Genomic DNA, 23,703 nt, shown 5'->3' on the forward strand with positions numbered 1-23,703 from the left:
ATTGTAGAATCCATATCTATCCTATATATCTGCCGTATTGTAAAATGTCGTAAACAAAAATTTTCAGCTGTTAATTCTGAGGGTATATGCCTTTGCATAGCCAAAGAATTGCTACTTATTTGTGGCCAAGGAGTAATTCCACATTTCTTGAGGCATGGTCCTTTCAAAATAATGGGTTACTAATCCAATTCGTAATGAGTTTCTTTGCTGGGTAATGGGAAATGTAAAAGTACTAATAACCACTGGCGAAATGTAATTTATTAATGGACGGCAACATAAAAGAACGCAAAATCTTACTAATGACCTTGGCGACTGACCGAACCCAAAGCCCGTCACATCTTCGCAGACAGCAAATATTGATTTTTATCCTTGAAACATAAATCTGTTTTATGTACCGAAGTGAATAACCTTGGCCGCATAAAATGATAAGAACTGTTTTCTTTCTTTCGGAACATATTCTTTTTTTTCAATAGCAGTTTCATCTTTCATTCGCTCTGTCGCGCAGACACACACATACATAAATCCGCAGACATATGCTTTTAACTTAACTATTAACTTCATGAAAAATGATTTCACACTTCGACCATATTGTCCTCGGGATTCGGTTGTTATAAATGGAGTGTTGTCAAAAGCATGAAGGGTTTGTCACTTATGGTTATCCCTCCCTCCATTTTGGTGGGATTTATATTTAATTGTCCCGAATTTTGGTTGGCCAACGGTTATCTTTTCCATTAACAAGAAAGAGGAGGGTTCTTTATTTGGTTGTGGAAGAAAATCAGGGTTTGGTAAATGGAGTTTGGCAAATGGCATTGGAATAAAAATATTAAAAAAGATCTTCTAATGAAAGGCCAACTGGAGAAGACCCTCTGGTCTTCTATGAGAAGACATACTGGTTTTCTACAAGGAGAGCTATAGGTTTTCTAAGAGAAGACCCGCTAGTCTTCTTCGTGAAGACCTACTAGTCTTATATATAGAAATCCAGAAGGTCTTCTTATCGTCGACCAGTAGGTCTTCTCGTAAAAGACCGATAAGTCTTCTCATAGAGGACCGGTAAGTCTTTTCATGGAAGACCAGTTAGACCAGTGGATCTTCTCCTAGAAGACCAGTATATAAGGTGAATAAGGTCTTCTTATAGATGACTAGTAGGTCTTCTCATTGAAGCCCAGAAGGCCTTCTCATGGAAGACCCGAAGGTCTTCTAATAAAAAAACAGTAGGAGCATAAGGTCTTCTAATAGAAAACCAGAAGGTCTTCTTATAGTCTACTCCTACAAGACTTGTAGATCATCTCCCAGGAGGACAGTAGGTCCTCTCATTGAAGCCCAGAAGGCCTTCTCATAGAAGATCCGAAGGCCTTCTGATAGAAGAGCAGTAGGCCTTCTCATAGAGAAGCATAATGTCTTCTAATAGAAAACCAGAATGTCTTCGTATAGAAGACCAGGAGGTCTTCTTATAGAAGAGCAGAAGGTCTCCTTGTAGAAGACCAGAAGGTCTTCTTATAGAAGACCTGAAAGTCTTCTTATAGAAGACCTGAAAGTCTTCTTATGGAAGACCTGAAAGTCTTCTTATGGAAGACCTGAAAGTCTTCTTATAAAAGAACAGATGGCCTTCTCATAGAAGACCCAAAGGTCTTCTCATAGAAAACGCCAAGGTCTTCTCGTAGAAGAACCGAAAGTCTTCTCATAGAAGACCAGTAGGTCTTCTCATAGAAGATCAGTAGGTCTTCTCATAGAAGACCAGTAGGTCTTCGCATAGAAGACCAGTAGGTCTTCGCATAGAAGACCAGTAGGTCTTCGCATAGAAGACCAGTAGGTCTTCGCATAGAAGACCAGTAGGTCTTCGCATAGAAGACCAGTAGGTCTTCGCATAGAAGACCAGTAGGTCTTCGCATAGAAGACCAGTAGGTCTTCGCATAGAAGACCAGTAGGTCTTCGCATAGAAGACCAGTAGGTCTTCGCATAGAAGACCAGTAGGTCTTCGCATAGAAGACCAGTAGGTCTTCGCATAGAAGACCAGTAGGTCTTCGCATAGAAGACCAGTAGGTCTTCGCATAGAAGACCAGTAGGTCTTCGCATAGAAGACCAGTAGGTCTTCGCATAGAAGACCAGTAGGTCTTCGCATAGAAGACCAGTAGGTCTTCGCATAGAAGACCAGTAGGTCTTCTCATAGATGACCAGTAGGTCTTCTCATAGAACTCCAGTAGGTCTTCTCCTGGAATTCCAGTAAGTCTTCTTATTAACATGAAGGTCTCCAAGAAGACAAGAAGGTCTTCTTATTGAGACCAGTGGATCTTCCCCTAGGAGACCAGTAGCTTTTCTCATACAAGACTAGTGGGCCTTGGCCTAGAAGACCTCCTAGAATAAAATTTGAAAGATAGTTTTTTTTTAATTTCGTATCAATGTATGTATGTATTTGCACGCATACCCAAACATTTGTTTTAATCACACACATGTCGCAGTTATCTATTTTTCCGATGTTGGGGTTCAGTTAAAAGCTCTGACACTATCAAATGACATTGTCCACATGTCACAGATTTTTATGGATAGCTCTTTGGTCAATATTTCCATCACTTCCTCCCACACGGGTCTGACTCCTGATCCATGATGGTGATGATGATTTTATTGTAACGCTAATGGTGTCGGTGGTGATGGAATGGATGGCGGCGAGGATATCTGATCTGTGGTGTCGGATATCTCTGGCATTGTGTCGGACATAAATGCGATTTGCAAACAATAAATTGTGGCCAATGGGGAGTTGGGTAATTCGATGAGATGGTGTCGGTGCGACGATGCGATGTCCGAATCAATGTCATTTGTAATTGAATGGCATTGTGTCATCATTAATGGTCTGTTTGCCGTTTAATTTGGATATGTATGTGTGTGGTTTTAATGTTCTGTTTTGGGGGAGGGAATTAATTTACGCATTGTTAATGGAAAATAAAGAAATTAATCGTTAATTTAATTACGGCGTAGTTAAGAGATAGTTTTGCATGAGTTTTTAATTTGCCGATGATAATAGATAATAGATTTCGTTTTAATTGATTATTTTCTCTTTTTAATTGCAGATATTGTGTTGCGGTGCAATTGAAAAGCAGTAAAGGTAAGTTTACCATTTTATACAAAAACTGAAATAGTATTTAAAAATTGAAGTCGAGTTAATTTAAATATCTTCAAATTTTAATTAGATTTCCTCTAAATGGCCACGTGGTGTACAATTTTTGCGAGGTGGAGATCGATACCCATTAAAGTTTACATTCAATTGTTATAACCTCCATCATTCTATGGAGGGTATATTAACTTTGACATTCCGTTTGTTACTTCTCGTAATATTCATAATAGACCCTACAAAGAATATATATATTTTGGATCAGCGTAAAATTCTAAGACGATCTAGCGATGTCCGTCCGCCTGTCTGACGTAATCACGTTATCTTTCGAACGAATTGAGATAGAAGGCTAAAATTTTGCGCACATGTGTTAATTTCGTAAATGGGCCATGTCAGTCCACGTCTTCGTATAGCCCCCATATAAGGGTACCTCCCTTTATTCGGTATTTTGATAATTTTACCGACTTTATTCACCGGAATTTCGTATTCGAAGTTTGTAACGGGTACTACAGCCTATGCAAAAAATTCGTACGCATGTCCACGTCTTCGTATATGCCCCATATAACCGCGATATTATTCATCGCAATTGTTTCAAATTTCGTATTCAAAGTTCGTAACGGGGAGTACAGCCTATGACAAAAAATTTTCCAATGCAGTTTCCCGTCTTCGTTTAGTCCTCATATAACGGTACCTCCCTTTATTCGGTATTTCGATAATTTTACCGATATTGTTCACCGGAATTTCGTATTCGAAGTTTGTAACTTGTACTACAGCCTATGCAAAAAAATTCGTATGTATGTCCACATGTATAGCTCCCATACAACGGCGAAATTATTCACCAGAATTGTTTCAAATTTCGCATTTGAAGTTCTAATGGATACAACAGCCTATGACAAAAAATTACTTATGCAGATCCGCGTCTTCGAATAGCCTCCGTATAAAGCCCATAATTTAAACGGTATTTTTCGGAATTAGTTTAAGTTTTTCAAGTCTCTTCCAAACGGTGGAGGGTATTTAAAATTTTGGCCCCGCCGATGTTAGCTGCTTTTCTTCTTGCTGGTATTCAAAATTCACATTTTGTTAAATTCGACAAAATTGTTTAACTAAAACCTCATATATCCCGACTTTCAAGGGTTTATATAATATTATTATAAAGTTCTCCTTTTTAAATTTTATTGAATGAAAGAAAAAAATGTCGCAAATAGCAGCAAATTTTAAAATAAGTTTAGATTTGTTCGAATTGGTCACCTTCGGCACGAATTGTGGCCTTCAAACGGCCAATGAAACCGTTACACGCTGCCCGAATGTTGCTCTGCGGTATTTTCGTCCATTCCCGGCGAAGCGCTTGCTTGAGTTGATCGATACTTTGGTATTTTCTAGTGCCAACTTTGCTTTCCAAAATACTCCAGACACAATAGTCCAACGGATTGGTATCTGGATATTTTGGTGGCCATTGTGCGCTGGAAATGAAGCGAGGAATCTCATTTTGTAGCCATTCTTGGGTGGGGCGTACTGAGTGCGATGTTGCTGAGTCCTGTTGGAATGTCCGAGGTCTGCGGCCAAAATGTTTGCGTACCTAAGGCTTTAATACACCCTCCAGAATATTTTCGCTATAATATTCGGCATTTATACTGATACGAGCGGAGACTTGCACTTTTTCAGCTGACCTCTTTGGCAAGTAAACACGATCATTTTGTTTGTTTACAAACTGGATAACGAACCAAATTCGCAGTTCACCTCTTTCGGCCAAGCGAAGCAACTCTTCAGCTCTTTTGAGTCTATTATCTTTTTGTTGCGGTGTACGTTCTTGCACTTTTTAGATTATCAATGGCCTTACCCCGAGCTCATTTTTCAATATTTGCCGAATGGAATATTGCGATATGTTCAGCTCACGAGCCATTTTTCGGCCACTGCGACGCGGGTTTCGATCAAGTCGCTTCTTTACTTTTCGAAGCATTTCTGCTGATGTTGCTATTTTCTTCCGTCAATTTCCTTGACGTCGGGCTACGATACCAGTAACACGGTAACGAGCGATGGAACAAGACACAAAAGATTTATTCACATTTAAATGCTGGAGTGCTCTAATGATAGCCACTTGTGGTTTTCCAGCCAAATGTAAAGAACTTACAGTATCACGCTTGAATTCCATCACGAATAATTTTTTTCTGGAAAATTCTTACCAAAATGCTTTTGTGCGCTGTAAACAATATAATGAGCCTTCACTGGTGTAATTTTGACAGCTGTCGGGGGAGTGGCTTAGAAATGACAGCAGTCTGAAGTTGGTTGCAGTTTTTTCATCTTACCTGTAAACCTTAGAAACCAAGAGCGACCTTAACATCAAATATATGTCCCTTCATCCAATATCAAATTTATTAACATTTAGTTCGTATATCCAAAACAATCTACATCTCTCCATCCTAGATACCAACAGTGATACAAAATAGTGCAATTTAGTACTTTTCGAGACATTATTGTACGAATTTTCAAAGCCACTGTTTAGTTTTGTAGAAACTGTACATGTTGTAAAAATAGTTTGTGTGTTGAATGTTCTTCTTTAAATTCTTATCTCATTTTTATTTGTCTTTTCCGAAGAATGTAAATTAGTTAAATAAAGAAAACACTTAAGATGCATGTGTTTTCCAAATGCTAGGTTTATGGTCGATAATAAATAATGTAATAAATGTCACGGCCATAAATAGAAGATAAGAAAGAGTCGATCACAAATTAGGTACGTTTCGTTTTCTCCCGCAACGTATTGTGTGCGTTAATGCACAGCGTGCATTAAGAAATAAAATGCATGTGTTAATGTATTAGATGTAAGCTTTAGTGTTAAGAATATGTTGTAAATAAATTGAGTTCCCTTCCAGCCACGGAACGAGAAAGATCAACTCGCGGCATTTTCTCTTTCTTTCGTTAGTTACATCGCTTTGTGATGAGGTTAGGAGTCGACCTCATCATTTGGTGACCCCGACGTGATAGTATCGTGTGTAGTTAGTGAAGTTATTCGATAGGCTATATTTTCAGTGTCCGAGAAAATATTAGTTTATGTGAAATAAATGACGTGATAGGCGCGCATTTTCGTAGTAGTGAAGTGTGTTAGGCTTATTTGTTGTAGCGACGTAAAAGGTGCACTGTTGAAGCAAAGATAGTGTTAGATCTTTTAGTTGTGTAAAAGGAGACATGATAGGTAGCAGTGAAAGATTCTGTCGATCTATCTCTCCATATACTAACGCAATAGACGTGTAGAAAAAAGTGATTAGTTTATTCGTTTATTTTTTGAGTGCACATATATTTCGTCAATATGAATTATGTAGACTTCATTCAACATCAAAGGATGTTGGGCGAGTATATTGTGTCACTTTATTTAGAAATGGAAAAAATTGCTCTGTGTGGTGTAACTGAGGAAGCTAGGGAAAAATGTACCAAATTAGGTAGTTCCTTTACAGAAGCAAGAAAGGAATATTTAGATAACGAGAGGGAACTCCGTCGTATGAAAAAATTTTACATACTCGGATTACATAGACACCTTGGGAGTGTGCTATGCGACTAAAGAAATCGAGGGAGTTCTAAACGGCATAGGTGTTTTTGTGCCCATAGAAATACCACGTTTAGATATCGATTATTTAGCTGAGGTGAACAGCTTAAGTTCATCGGAACAGTGTGGGAAAAATGCCTTACTGTTCCATTCACAGCCGCCAGACATTGGGATAACGGTTAAACTTATCGATGCTTTATTTGATTTTTGGGAGGAGATTAGAAAATGTTATTTCTCAAAAATAGAAAACATCGATAGAAAATTTCAAACATTATCGTCACAATACGTGCGGTATTTGGATTTAGTTGGAAAACAGGATGACTACACAAGTCATTACCATTTTCTTAGAATTTGTTACCGCATAGTGAGAAGTGGGAACATTTCGAGAATAGCACCTAAAAAGGTGAACATGAAGAAGCATGTTGATAATGTTAAAGGTAGTTTAGGGACTCATCAAAAGGTAGTTGAGGACTTAGAAGCTATCGAAAGTAAAAATGAAAACGTTCGCCTTGATGTTCCGCGAGTCGAAGGAAAAATAACGAGAAAAATTAAAATTGAAGAAGTGCTGCCCACAAGGAATTTACAGGAACACAAAAATCTTGTATTTGCTGCTCCTGACAAAGAAGAAAGTGAAATCCGGGCCAAGGATTGTATTGACGATGGACATAAAGAGAAGATTGATAATTTCCGTCTGGAACGTGCGAAATGGTTCAGAAGTCGTGGAGAACATAACAACATGAGTATAAGTAAACGACGTATCCATGCAGTAGATGTGTCCTTGAATTATGGAAAGGATTTAAAAATATCCCAGGTATCTGATCATCGCTGGCGGAGAGATCCAGACTTCAAGTGGTTGGTGGATGTCATGGGTGCAATTACCTAGTTTCAAGCAGCATACTTCGGAGATTATTATTACGTTATAAATTAATTTTTAAATAAGATATAACTTTAGCACAGTTTTATTCAATTCTTAATATTAAGAAAATTATGTTTATTTTATATAATTTAAAAAAAATAGAATCGATCGAAGTTTGTTAAAAGATTAGGATCTTTTAAGGCCGGGAGTATGTTTAGTTTTGTAGAAACTGTACATGTTGTAAAAATAGTTTGTGTGTTGAATGTTCTTCTTTAAATTCTTATCTCATTTTTATTTGTCTTTTCCGAAGAATGTAAATTAGTTAAATAAAGAAAACACTTAAGATGCATGTGTTTTCCAAATGCTAGGTTTATGGTCGATAATAAATAATGTAATAAATGTCACGGCCATAAATAGAAGATAAGAAAGAGTCGATCACAAATTAGGTACGTTTCGTTTTCTCCCGCAACGTATTGTGTGCGTTAATGCACAGCGTGCATTAGTAAATAAAATGCATGTGTTAATGTATTAGATGTAAGCTTTAGTGTTAAGAATATGTTGTAAATAAATTGAGTTCCCTTCCAGCCACGGAACGAGAAAGATCAACTCGCGGCATTTTCTTTTTCTTTCGTTAGTTACATCGCTTGTGATGAGGTTAGGAGTCGACCTCATCAGCCACCAACAGAGACCTTAGTATCAAATTTCAGAACTCCAGCTTCATCTCTTCACCCAATATCAAATTTAGTAAATCTTAGTACTTTTCGTACAGTTATAGAACACATTTCTTAAACCACCTACATATCTCAATTCCAGATACCAACAGAGACCACAATATTAAATTTGAGGAATCCAGCCATATCCCTGCATCCAATACCAAATTTAGTACGATTTAGTACTTTTCGTACAAAAAAAAAAAAAACACATTTCCAAATTACCGTCCAATTACAGTAATCTATTTATCATATTTTGGAATGATAAATAGATGTCGTACAATTATGGTACACATTTCCAGAACCACTAAAAAAAACTGTATGTACAGGCTGTACATGAACTGCGACCCTTATACAAAATTTCAGATTTCAAGCACTATCTGTTCACCCAATACCAAATTGTAACAAATATGGTACTATTTCTTACGTTTCGAGCACTGTAGTACACATTTCCAAAACCACCTTTTTATTACAAACTTACCATCAACAGGGACTCCAATAAAAACATTTCAAAATAGAAGATTCCTCCGTTCACCTTAAACCTAACTATTCCCAATACAAAATTTCAAAATCCCAAACTGTTCTCAAATTAGTAGCATGTAGTAAAGTTCGCATACTTATTACAGATTTCCAAAACCACCTTCATATATCAAACATAATTCCCAACCTTAATCCTCATATTAAATTTCAAGTTTTTAGCTCTATCCGTTCTCATAATACCAGATTGTACCATTTTAGAAGTTCAGTAAGATTTAGAAAGTTTTTTTAACCTTTAAGTTCGAATTTCCAAAAACGTCTATCCTGCGCTCCATCAGTGACTTTAATTCCGAAATTCTGAATTCTGGCTCATTCCGTTTGTCTAATACATAATATTCAAATTTTAGTACTATTCGTACGAATTTCCAAGAGCCCGGTCCTATCACACGCCTACGCACCAAATCTAGCCCTCGTGCAAAATATCAAGACTCTAGCTTTAGTCGTTTAGTCTAGGCGTTCTCGGAAAGTCGGTCAGTTATTTTACTACTTTTTTATATATGTAGATGTATATTCTCTTTTATTTCCTATCAGGCCATTTTTATTACCCCAAAATACTTGTGTAATTAAAAGCATTTGCCAGAACTGCAGGTAAACAGGTACTAAATCAAAAGTTATGCCACCACTACATACCACCAACTTGTTCCGGTGGTTCATCTGAAGATGTGGGAAATTTATTAAGAGACCATTTCACTGACATGGCCTGGAGCCGTGTACTGCTGCTACTGCTCCTTCACTGCAGTGCAGTTGATATTAAATGGCGTCGTAACAAGTCTCATTTAATACCAAAGTCATTTGTGTGGCTAAATTACCTTTTGCTCTGAGGACCAACTTAGCTATGGTTGGAATGGGGGACCAAGTAGTGGTTGAGTGAGGACTGGACAACGAGGGAGAAAATCTCAGTCAGCTCATTGATAAAAATAAACTAAAAGAGAAGTCTAAAACAATAACGAGTACAAGAACCAAGTCAAAAAATAATATTAACAACAACAAAAGTGCAGGACATTTTGTACAAAAAATAAAACAACATCTTGACAATTTGTTAATCCCCCGCCCAATTTGTTGTTGTTTTTCATTTTTGGTTTTCTCTTCGTTTCTGTTTTTTTTTTCAATGTCATGGCAATTTCTGTCTGCTAAAATATGATGTCGGCAATAATCTTTTAATAAAGAATTTCCACCGTAGCGAATTAAATGCTTTCTCGTATAAATTTAACAACCAAAACGTGTTGGGAATTTAAAGAGCCTGAAATTAAATGGTAAGCCATTTTTGGCTCTAGTTGATGGGCGTGTTTTGTAGCCAATTTTTATGGGTCGAAATATTATGGGTTGTTACACTTTAGGCATTGCATTAACATTGCTTGGTACCTTAAGTGTTTTGCCGGTTCGAAAACATAAATCGTTAGGTAGTAAATTAGAAAAGTTGTGGGCAATTTTTGGTGCGGCTGTTTTTTTGCTTTTTTGGTGAGAAAATTTGTTACCAGTCTTTTTATCGCTTTGATTTATGTGAAAGAGGGGGAAGCCTAATTTTTGATTTTGGCTTAAAAAAGTTTATGACATTGGGGATATTTATGGGTTGTTATTAGTTGTACATAGTTTACACTGTGCGTCAAAACTCATTTTTATAACCTCCACCGCACATAGTATAGAGGGTATATTAAGTTCGTCATTCCGTTTGTAACTCATCAAATGTAATATAGACATGACAAAGAATATATATTTTTGATCAACGTATAATACTAAGACGATTTAGCTCTGTCCGTCCATCCGCCTGTCAGTCTGTTGTAATAACACTAGAACCAAAACGAATAGGGTAGGAAGCTACAATTTCCCACAGATCAGTACTTTGTCTGCGGGAAGGTCAAGTTCGAAGATGGGCTATATCCGTCCACGATATCGTATAGCCCCCATTAACGGTACCCCCGATATTGGGTATTTTGATGATTGTAGCCAAATATGAAATTGTCTGAAAATCCACAGAAGGAGGGGGTAAAGTACTCACCCCCTGGAACAGTATTGTACATATAGGTCCACGATATCGTATATCCCCCATATTCGGTATTTTGATGATTTAGGTACATTTTTCAATAGAATTATCTAAAAATCCATATTAGAAGTTCTTTCTAAGCACTTTACCCCTTGGAAGAGAAATGTCCACGATATAGCCCACATACAACGGTACCCTCCCATATTCGATATTTTGAAGATTTTAAGGACATTATTTACCGAAGTTGTTTTAAATTTCGTATTTAAAATTCGTAACAGAAAATTGTCTATTTTGATTTGTATATTGTAATGGCTTATGACTTCGTATAGACCCCAATATGACGGCTATATTCGGTATTTTTAAGATTTTAACAGAATTTCCAAATTCGTTCCAATTGGTGGAGGGTATTCAAAGTTCAGCCCGGTCGAGTTTACTGCTTTTTTGCTTGTTTTCAATAATTATGGGGGAAATCCAGCAGATTATGAAAGTGGAGCTAAAAATAGAAGACACGTATGTATATCGGCGATTTGAAAGTTTACATCGAAAAGTAACCAAAAGAGAGGGAGCTAAGATTGTTCCTAATAATATTCTTCGCCATCCAATCAGTTTATGTATATAATGTCTTCGGGAATATTACTAGAACGGTACGAAAATTACTTTGCTACCGTTTCGTATCATGTGAACAGGTAGAACTAAAATCTTGAAATTTGGAGTAGGAATCAAGGTTGAGGAGTAAAGTCGATGTAAGGAGGTAGTTTTGGAAGTGTGTATTCATGTATACGAAAAGTACTAAACGGCACTAAATTTAGTACAATTTGAATTTGGAGGATCAGATGGAAATGGGATATTGATGGAGTGTAGGATTGGGATATGGAGGAAGTTTTCGACTTCGCGCTAATATGTACCAAAATGTACGAAAAGTACTAAATGCTATTAAATTTGGTGCAATTTCGATTAGAGTGAACCGATAAAGCTGGAATTCTGAAATTTAGAAATAAGATTACTATTGCATTGTAGGACTGAGGTATGTAGATCGGTTTGGGAATTCGTGCTAATATGTACCAAAATGTACTAAATATGGTACAATTAATTTTATTGCGAGAACCAATTGAGATGGAATCTTGAAATTTGGAAATAAGATTACTGTTGCATTGTAGCACTTAGTTATATAGAAAATCCGTACTTATGTGTTCTAAATCGTACTAAATTTTATACAATTTAAATTTTGGGAGAAATAATAGAGTTAAAATCTTGAAATTTGAAAATAAGATTTTATTGGACTGTATGATGTAGATAGTTATGAAAATTTGTACTTCAGCGTACTAAATTGTACTGAATTTGATACTAGATTTGGATTTGGATGAACCAATAGAGCTGATATCCTAAAAAATGGGATATATTGGCAATTTTGGAAATTTGTACCTGTTGGGCAAAGCAACAGGGGTGGAATCCTAAAATTTAGAATTGGGATTTCTGTAGGAGTGTAGGATTAGAGTATTTAGGAAGCTTTGGAAATTCGTACTTATGTGTACAAATTGCAATTGTGATGAACTGATGGAGCTGAAATGCTAAAATTTTGAATGAGAGTCACTGATGAAGTGCAGGGCATATGCACTAAAGGGTTTGGAAATGTTCTAAAATATTACTAAACTTCTAAAATGGTACCATTTGGTGTTATGTGAAAGGGTAAAGCTAACAACTTGAAATGTTGTATGACTTATGCTTATGCTATGTTCCCATTACACTTTCAATCACGTTGTTCGCTCTCAGAATTATGTACACGAATTAACCCGTTCATACGGCACGATTCGTAATTCGTAGTAAAATAATTCCCTTTTTCAAAAATTTTGTTTGTTGATTTGAATACGACTTATACGAAAATACATGAAATTCTCACTAATATGAATAGAAGATATTATTGTTCTTCTCCCAAAAATTTATTATTTATTAATTTCACAAATTTAATTCAAGATTCAACTTTTTGTGTAAATGTTGACATTTCGAACATGTTTTTGTATTTTTCTATTTTTAAATTCTGCTGGAGAGACACTTGTCAAAAATTTTTTCTGCCGATTCAAGCATTTTGAAAATGTTGCCTCTTTTGTTTGCAGTTTTCTGTGGAAATTTCAACTCGTGGACAAAATGCGTACCTCGAATGAGAGAGAAAACAAGATGTACTTTTTTTTTATTGTTGTTAATTTTTGGTCAATGATTATTTCTATGGTTTGTGTGTTTTAGCTTCTTGACCTTAGGTTTCATATACAAATTAAAACAAAATTATTTTATTTTGTATTTTATTCCCGACGTTTCGTCGCTGTTTTGGCGACTTCTTCTGGGGAATTCGTCTATTTAAATAAATCAAAATTTAACATTTCAATTTCATATCAATTCACAAGATGGGATAAACTTACAATATAATTTTTAAGACGAGTTTACATAGAACATATACTAAAATAATCCACTTAAAAATTAGTATCACAGTTTTTTACTTTATTGCCACTCCATAGCACGAACTTATGTTGTCAGTATCTTCTTTTAGGTTCATCGTCTTGTCAATATGTTGTTGTATTCTAAGGCTCTCAATCATTAGTCTTTTCTTTTCTATTTTCTCTTTGTCTAATATTTCTATGCTATCAAAGTCTGGTGAGTGGCCAGTGTGAAAGGCATGTTGTGATAGCGCTGTTGTCTCCTTTTGTTTTTCTATGTCCGATTTGTGTTCGCTCATTCGTGTGCTTAGTGATCGCTTTGTTGTTCCAATGTATATTTTGTTACAGCTTTCATTCGCTTTGCCTTTACATGGAATTTTATAAACAACGTTGTTCTGTTGTTGTTTGTCAATAGGTGTTTTTGTGTTTGTAAATATTGTGCTTAACGTTGTATTGGATTTATATGCAAAGTTAATGTTGTTGTTGTTAATGATTTGTCGCAGCTGTTTGTTGTCAAATAACCCAGGGATGTAAGTTACACCGTAAAAACTTTTTAGTTCTGTCTTTTCATTATCCGCCGGTGTTTTGACATCTCTCTGTAGTTTTGTTTTAATTTCGTCAATTAATGTGCATATTACTTTATATGGAAAACTATTGTATTTTAGAATTTTAAAAATTGTGTCAGTGTTCTTATTATGGAATTTTGCGTCACTAATGTTAAATATTCTATGTATGAGATTTTTGGCAGTATTAAGGATTTGTGTTTTCGGCTGTGTTGCATGATAATTAATTATTCTACCAGATGATGTGTCTTTTGTGTACCATTCGAATTCTATGTTTTGGTTATTTCTTATTAATCTTGCATCTAAGTATGATATTGAGCCTTCTGTTTCAGTTTCCGTGGTAAATTGTATTTTGTTGTGGTATTTGTTCAATGTGTTTAGAATTTCATCTGATTCGTCCTTTTAATAATTGCTAAAATATCATCTACATATTTGACTATGTATTTGATATTTATGTCCTTACTTTGTAGCTCAGCTAGTGTGTCGTCAAGTAGTTTGTCTAAGACTATGTCCGCTATTGTCGGTGATAGTGGATTTCCCATTGGCATTCCAAATACTTGGTTATATATTTTATCGTCGAACATGAAATAGTTGTTGCCTTGGAGGCAAAATTGTAAAATTTGAAGAAACCGTGATTTTGGTATTTTTGTATATTTTCTTATTTCATCCCATTTTTCCATTATGATTTTTATTGCGATGTGGACAGGAATATTTGTGAAAAGTGACACTACATCAAATGAGACTAGAATGTCTGTGTTGTCAAGTTGAATATTTTTTATGTTTTGTTTTAAAGAAGTAGAGTTTTTTATATTATAGTTCTTCGAGATTAGGTTTTTTAAAATGTGCAGTGGAAACGCCACATTAAGGTTGGAAAGAAAGTTTGATATATAAAGGTGGTTTTCGAAATGTGTACTAAATGGAACTAAATTTGGGATAGTTTGGTTAAATGTGAACGAATTAAGCTGAAATTTGGAATTTTGTATTGGGGTCCCTGTAGGCAGTATGTTCGTAATAAAGATGGGGTTTGAGAAATGTGTGCTACAAGTGCACGAAATATTATATTAGAGTCCCTGTTCATGTGTAGCCTTAACATCTGGAGGTGGGTTCGGAAATGTATATAGTCGGAAATGTATTCTGAACGGTACTATATTTGGTGTTGGATGAAGGGATAAAGATAAAATTCTGATATTTGTTGTTTAGATTGCTGATGGTATAAGTGTTTGCGATTTGTCGGTGATTTGGAAATATGTCCTATATTTGTACGCCTCCGCTTATATGTCTCTCATATAAATATGTCTTCACTTTCAACCTTTTGATGCACTCTAAATGTAGAAATTTCTTTAGATATATGAAAAATATTTTCTGGACATTCTCCTTATTTGTTCTTTTTTGACAATTGAAAATATTTGTGAAATTGAAAATATGTATGTGCAAACATATGTGGGCATCTTGCATTTCAATGTCAGACATGTGTAAATGTCAAAGATAAAATAAAAGAAAAAACTCCACAAGAGATTATCTCTGCAAATGTTTAGCATATTTTTGTTCTTACAACAAATTTGTCACTTTACACTTTTTTAGACATGACAAAAACCAAATCACAAAAAAGAATCAAAAATGGAATGTAAATGGAATTTTATTATGTTCCATAAAAAATTAAACACTTGTAATAGTACCATTTTTCATAGGACCAAGAAATTTACAAAATAAAAAAAATGAAGGGTGTTAAGATGTTGTTTTGTAACCAGTTGTTGGAGCCAAAATGAACTCTTCCCATTTATGTATTTAAAATGAACTCATCTGGAATCGCGTTTTTTCTATCACTTTCAAGTTCCTATATTCAAACAAAGACCGACTCTAATTGCAGAGTGAGATAAAAAACTGCAAAACTCAAACGCGATCATTTTTACATTTTTTTAATTTTATTGAATGAAAGAAAAAAATGTCGAAAATAGCATCAAATTTTAGAAGAAGTTTAGATTTGTTCGAATTGGTCATCTTTGGCACGAATTATGGCCTTCAAACGACCAATGAAACCGTCACACATTGCCCGAATGTTGCTCTGTGGTATTTTGGTCCATTCCCGGCGATGCGGTTGCTTGAGGTGATCGAAACTTTGGTATTTTTAAGTGCCAACCTTGCTTTCTAAAATACTCCAGACACAATAGTCCAACGGAAATAAAGCGGGGAACCTCATTTTGTAACCATTCTTGAGTGGCGTGTGTGAGTGCGATTGTGCTGAGTCCTGCTGGAATGTCCAAGGTCTGCGGCCAAAATGTAGGTTTCGATCAAGTCGCTTCTTTACTTTTCAAACCATTGCTGCTGATGTTGCTGTTTTCTTCCGTCCACTTCCTTGACGTCGGGCTACGCTACCAGTATCACGGTAACGAACGATGGTACGAGACACAAAAGATTTATTCACATTTAAGTGCAGGAGTGCTCCAACAATATTTAATCTAGAACTTTGAAATTTTTCTTAAAGGTTTCTATTATATGCAGGCTGATTGGTGTTGAAAATGGACTATATGGGTCCACGTTCAGGTATAGCCCCCATATAACGGTACCTCCAGATTTTTGGTATAAAATCAATTAAGCTGAATCTTTACATTTGGGGTTCTTGGTTGGTCCTGCAAAAATATTTTCTACAGGTCCACCTACCATATAATGGTACCTCCTGGTTTTTGCCATTTTGAAGGTTTCTGTCACAACGTAGGTTACTTTTCTCTTTGCAAAAAATGTTCGAATCATGTCTATTAATAGGCATAGCGCATATATAATAATACCTCCAGATTTTGTAGGTCTCAGCCACAATTTCCAACCAAATTAGATAATTTGGTGTCCGCTTTTTGGGTTATTTTGTGATTTTAAATCAAATGGCTTGATATTCTAAGTTAACATATTCTACTCTTGTGGAAGGTATAAAAAGTTCGACCCGGCTGAATTTAAAGGCCTTTGTACTTGTTTTTATACCCTACAGCACAAGGTGGTCGGGGTATTATGTCAGGAAAAAGGAAACGAAATAGACCCATAGTTCCTTTTGATGATCTGAATAGAATCACATCTTGAGTAGAATTATGCATGTCCGTCCGTCTGTCCATGTATTTGTGTGAACAAAGTACATTTCGCATTTATTACCCGGACGAACTCTATTGAAATTGGAGATAATCGGTAAAAAATTAGATATAGCTCCCATATATGTCTTCGTCCGATTTGCCCGATATAGTATGGAATTTTGCACATACAACCTAATTATGCCTGAAACTAAGTATGCCAAATTTGATCGGAATTGATTCAGATATAGCTATAGCTCCAATATATATTGCTCATACAATTTGTTATTTTAGTCCTCCGCACCCTTAATATGCACTGTGTAACAACGATATTTAGGTAAATATGTTAAATATAGCGCAGAAATACCTTTCCCAAATTTTATAGGGTTTAGATTTGGGTATAGATCCCATAAATATCTTCGTCCTATTGGCTTTTTATTGTGCACCAAACGTGTAATATGAGCTCAAATGGGATGGAATTTTGAAATTACGACCAAATTGAGCCTATACATAAGTATGTCAAATTTGGTGAAAATCGGTTCGGCTATTGCTTCTTTATGTATTGTTCATCCGATTTGTTATATGTTTTATTTTTTATATGAAGTATCATAAAGTCGGCCCGCCCGACGTTTATACTTCCTTTACTGGTTCTTATTTTAAACAATAACACATTTTTATACCCTCCACCATAGTTTGGAGGGTATATTAAGTTTGTCATTCCGATTGTAACACCGCGAAATATACATTTTAGACCCCACAAAGTATATATACTATTGATCAGCATGTCGATGTCCGTCCGTCTGTCTATCCGTCTATCAATCTGTCCGTCTGTGGAAATCACACTAGCTTCCGAAAAAAATGAAGCAAGGTTGATAAAATTTTACTCAAATGTATATTATGTCTGCAGGACTTTTGGTATTGAAAATGGGCCATGTTTTGGTATAGCCCCCATATAACGGTACTTCCCAATATTCGGTATTTTGATGCTTTTAGCAACATTATTCACCGGAATTGTTTAAAATTTGGTATTTGCAGTTCGAAATGGATACTACAGCCTAAGACAAAAAATTGTCTGTACAGGTCCACGTCTTCGTATAGCCCCCATACAACGGCACCTCCCGATATTCGGTATTTTGATGATGACATTATTCATCGGAATTGTTTTAAATTTGGTATTTGAACTTCGAAATGGATGCTACAGCCTATGACAGGAGATTGTCTGTGCAGGTCCACTTCTTTGTATAGGCCCATACAACGGTACCACTCGATATTCTGTATGTTGATGATTTTAGCGACTTTATTTACCGGGATTCTTTCAAATTGGGTATTCGTAATGAATTCGTACAATGAATACAGCCTTTGACAGAAAATTGTCTTTGCAGGACCTCGTTTTCCTATAGCCACCATATAATGGCACCTCACGATATTCGGTATTTTGATGATTTTAGCGACATTATTCACCGGAATTGTTTCAAATTTAGCATTTGAAGTTCCTAAAGGATACTACCATGGTACAATGAAGAGAAGGTAGGTCAACTTTAAAAAAATTGCAAGTATAGAGGTCTACCTCTTCGGCTTGTAATGTCAGAATTAGTATAAAAACAATAAAAAATCAAACAACTTGTTGCATTTATTTTGAATAAATAATTGAAAACCGCGATAACTGAATGAAAGGTCAACACTTCTTTTCAGAATCATGTACTATATATCTCTAAAGGATTATTTCGTTACAAAAACTCTAGATTTTGTCGATGCATACGTTGAAATAAACATTTTGAAAACACCCGAATTTGAAGTTTTCTGAACAATTTTTTTTGTTATTGAAAAGAAAACACATACATAAACAAATAAAAATGACATATTAAGCCAAGAAAACAAAAAAATTAAAATCATATGGTATCATAGCCCTACCTTGATATCATTGTACCATGGATACTACAGTCTAAGGCATAAAATTGTCTGTGCAGGTCCATGTCGTCGTATAGACCCCATATAACGGTACCTCCAGATATTCGGTATTTTGATGATTTTAGCTACATTATTCACCGATTTTTTTCAAGTTTCGCATTTGAATATTGTAATGGCCTATGACAAAAGGTACCTATGCAGGTCCACGTCGTCGTATAGACCCTAATATAACACCTACATTCGGTATTTTTAAGATTTTAACAGAATTTAAAGCTTTTTGACTTGTTTGTTTTAAATGTGATAACTTCGTTATTTTTATGTAAGCTTTGATGTACACCTTCCACGAAATTTTAAGCAACTTATTTGTTCTTACATTTGTTAATTTTATTTGTTTACAATTTGTTATGACGCAAGTGAAATAACTTGGGAATTGTTTTTAAATTGACATTAATTATAACAATTTAAGTTTATTTTGTAAAGTTTCTAATAGTGTTTTAAAACCCAAATATTATGAATAGTAATTGTAGTTATACTTTTACGGAATGTAGTTGAAATTTCACTGGAATAAATCATTTATAGTCAATTTGAAAGGGGAGTACTTTGGGGCGTATGATTGTCTATTATTTAGTATACGCACTGAGTGTCTATTGTTTTGAAACGACAACAGACAGACCGATCTATTATTAGTAGGTGTGTGTAAAAATTTGATTAATGAAACACATTTTCCAAATCGATGACGAGTAGAAGGCCTTCTGAACTGTTTCAAAGTGGATTTTTATGTGTAAAATTCCTTATAGAAGCCCTTTTTCAAAAATGTTTATATAAAGAACTGTAGCAAAAGTCTTTCGTAATAGAACAAAAACATTCGTGCTTTCGGAAGTAATTGGTATAAAAATATCAATCTTTAAATGTTTTTTTTATAGAATTAGATAAACCATATCAAAAAAAAAAAAAAAAAAAACAGATCAACAAATTTCATGAAATGAAATTTTCCATCAGAGGCAGCATAAATAAAAATTACGACCTTCGTGTTTCAGAGTCTAGATATTTACATTACAGTAGGAAACGCATTGTTGCAACATCGGAGCTCAATCACGTTCGTCGAGGCACCTATAGCAGCAGAGTATACTAATGCGTATTATATGTCCTCTCATATAATACTTGGTTATATTGGTTGGAAGCAAACCAATGGCGAATGCATGAGGCAGCCCTAGTTTTCATACCCTCAGCCATATAGCTAGGGAGGGTATATACCATTTGATACGGCCAAAACGTGCCTCGTCGAAATAACGGTTTTAGGTCCTAGGTCTCTTTGGACCAAATCCGTTTCAAGACTTTTGGAGGCGATCTAGCGATGTCCGTCTGTCTGTCTGGCTGATGCGCACGATAACTTTCCAAGGGAGCATCCGATTTGATCCAAACTTGGTACATCGTAATATTATTATCAAACTTAGATCGAGTTCGGAGATGGACAATATCGGTCCACTCCTTCTGTTACCTCTCCCACAAAAGGTCAACAGTTTTAAAGAAAATATTTGACTGCACAGAAAGATAAACTATAATCCGATTTTGCTACAAGTTTGGAAATCCTAATATTTGCATAAGATGCGAAAATGGAGAATATCGGTCCACTCCGTCAAATTTCTCCCCCACCAATAGTCTACATTTTGAATAATTATCACTCTTATTAAATGTGATATAAAAGTCCGATTGTCTTCAAATTACACACATCACAATATATTTATAAAACTAAGGCCTGTTGTTAAGTTGGGATATATCGGTTCACTCCATTTGGTACCTCCCCAACAAAGAGTCAAAATTTTGAATATTCTTGAAGCTCTTAAAACACGAAATTAACATCGGATTTCATTTAGACTTGGATCATCTCAATATTCTATTAACATAAGATCTGTTATAAAGATAGTAGAGATCGGATTATTCCTACTGGTATCTCCCCCTCAAAGGGATAAAGTTTTGAATAACCAAAAATATCAGAAAATTCGAAATAAGCATCCTGTTCTTTTCAAATTAAATTCTGGTGTGAAGATGATATACCTCTGCCAACCCCTTCTAGTACCTCACCCACAAAGGGTCACAATTTCCAATATTTTTATCTTTCATAAGTAGCAAAACAAGTCGGAGATTCTTTGCAACTTGCTATATCAAAATATTTCTCTCAAACAGAAACCTGATATGAGTATGGAATTTATGATTTCGCATAAAATTGGATATTGGATATTTTTTTCTGTATCAGATGAAGTACGAAAAGGGATACTTCGGTCCGCTATATCTGTTACCTCACGCATATTTCCACATTTTCCAAAAATTTCCACTTAACTCATATAAAGTATAGGAAGTAGTCTATATAGTCCAAATCTGGCACTTGTTATATTTTTTTTCAGTCTTAGGTCAGATATGAATTGGTCAATATTGGCCAACTGCTTCGGAACCTCCACCCTAAAGGGTCAACAATTTCAATAATCATAACTTACTTGTTTTATAATCAATTTGTATCCGCTTTTGTATTATTGTGGGATTTTTTCTAATGAAGTAGGCGGCAATTTATAAGTCTTCTGTCCCCAAAAGCATTTGAGAATGCCTTTCATATATAGAAGGCTTTTGAGTAGTTCTCAAATCTAATTCCTAATGCTTGCGAACGGCATTAATTAATTAATTTTCACTTTCTCTAATATTTCATATCTTCATTCAATTCTATAAAATTTGAGTGTGAAATTAATTAAATTCCTCCGAATCGGCCACTTATTCTCAACCAATTCATTATCAATTAACTTGTTGCCATGATATATTTCCATATTTTATTTATCGATATTATTACCGCAAAACCACATTATTAGTCAATCAATCATCAAATCGATATTATTATTTCATTTGCTATTATTATCCGTTTCCATTCCATGAATATTTATTAAAAACGAAATATGAAAATGTAAAAGTTTCCGCCAACATGTTGTTCTAATCCATTTCAGAAAATTATCCAATAAATAACTTATGTCATGGCGTTTAAGGGTTTGTTTGTGTGTGTGGGGGTTGGAATTAAAGAGAAGGGACTCGACCTCTCCTCTTCCTCCTCCTCTCTTAGAAAATGTGATATAAATTATTGCCCAAATTGTAAGAAAATGAACACCACCTAGTCCATTTGAATATTAAATTATGAGAATATTGGGGGAATTGTGACAAGTGTTTTGAGCTGCAAATGGAATTGCTGGAAGAAATTAAAGACATATGTTGTTGCAGGAATTTTTAAGTCAAACTCGAATTAGTTTGATATATTTCACACACTTCTAATTATATATCATAGAGGAGTATAATAACAAATTAAAAAAAAAATAAATTAATTAATAAAAACCTTTTTAAGTCGATATTAGGAATTCTCAGCGTAGAATTTTCAATTTATTAAAAAAAAGTAAAGGCACCTTCACTGACAAATTCGCATTAGCATTTTGTATTTTATTAGAAACGTCTAGAAACGTCTCTTACTTTAATAGAAAATCAAATAGCGACATTTACTTAGCTTAATTCAAAAAAAGTCCAACATTGCATAGCATAGAAAATTTTAATAATCTAATTCTTCAATATAATGGTGTTTAATCTAGTATGATATTTGGGATATTTCCCCTCAATTACAACATTTGATAATTTCATCTCTACCACTACACTCACAATTCCATTTAGTAGCATTCAGTACTTTTCGTACACTATAAACGTGCTTCATCGAAATAACAATTTTACACCAAATCCGTTTCAAGACACTTGAAGTCGATCTGGCAAGATAACTTTTTACATCATAATATTATTATGAAACCTACATCGAGTTCGGAGATGGACAATATCGGTCCACTCCTTTTGGTACCTCCCCCACAAAAGGTTAAAATTTTCAAAAAATATATTTTCTGCACAGGAAGAGAAACGATAATCCGATTTTGCTCCAACTTTGCAAATCCTAATATTTGCGTTAGTTCTATGTTAGGTGCGAAATTGGACAACATCGATTCACTCCATCAATTACATCCCCCACAAATGGTCAAAATTTTGAATATATACAACTCTTATAAAATGTAATGTAAGAGTCCGATTGTATTCCAATTTCACACATCCCAATATTTTTATTAACCCAAGTTCTGGTGTTAAGATGGAATATATCGGTATACTCTGGTACCTTCTACACGAAAGGTCAAAATTTCCAAAAAAAAAAAAAAAAAAAAAAAAAAAGTACTGCACGGTAAGAGAAAGGATAATCCATTTTTGTTTCAACTTTCCTAATATTTGCATCAGTGCTCGGTCAGGTACGAAAATGGGCAATATTGTTCCTCTCTCACACAGGGTTAAAATTAATTTTTTTAACTCAAGGTCCGGTGTGAAGGTGGAATATATAGGTCCAATCCTTCTGGTATTCAAATTGAAGGGGATTGTGATTGTCCCAGTGTTTTTGATTTATAAGCAGAATATATATATATATATATATATATATATATATATATATATATATATATATATATATATATATATATATATATATATATATATATATATATATATATATATATATATATATATACATATATCATTAGCATCACTTGGCCATTCGCGGTTTAGTGGAAATTTTCCCTTTTTCTTACATAAAAGTTAGAGTCTATTTTACCCGCTAGTTGTTGTACGATAGCCGCCCAAATTGGTAAGTTTCTGCCCAGTCCAAAACTCTAACTCCATTTAAATTTCATAATTGTGGCCTACAGAGCAACTGCAAAATCAGGAAAATTTTCTGTTTTTGGTCCATTTCAACTTCTAAATATCGTGCGATCATCTCCAAAAACAATAGGGTTATATTCTGACCCTTACCCCACCTCCATTTTCAATTTTGTGAGGATCGGTTCATAACTGCGACCTGTAGCTTGATTACAAATTAACATGGACAGAAGGACAGACGGACGGACATACATAGCTAGATCGACTCAGCTCGGCATGATAGGAAGATCCATATATACTTTCCTATGTAGGAAACCAATATTTCGAGGA

General features: G+C 34.9%; 1 protein-coding gene across 1 annotated transcript in view; it reads right to left on the minus strand.

The window, feature by feature from the left end:
- Positions 1-13,207: 13,207 nt before the first annotated feature.
- The window catches only part of LOC131802208 (uncharacterized), a 38,715-nt gene continuing 28,219 nt past the window's right edge, over positions 13,208-23,703 (minus strand). Inside the window, exon 2 of the mRNA XM_059121902.1 lies at positions 13,208-13,744. Coding sequence (XP_058977885.1) covers positions 13,208-13,744 — 537 coding nt within the window. The remainder of the gene's footprint in view (positions 13,745-23,703) is intronic.

This window comes from Musca domestica, unplaced genomic scaffold, assembly GCF_030504385.1.
Source record: "Musca domestica strain aabys unplaced genomic scaffold, Musca_domestica.polishedcontigs.V.1.1 2, whole genome shotgun sequence".
NCBI lineage: Eukaryota > Metazoa > Arthropoda > Insecta > Diptera > Muscidae > Musca > Musca domestica.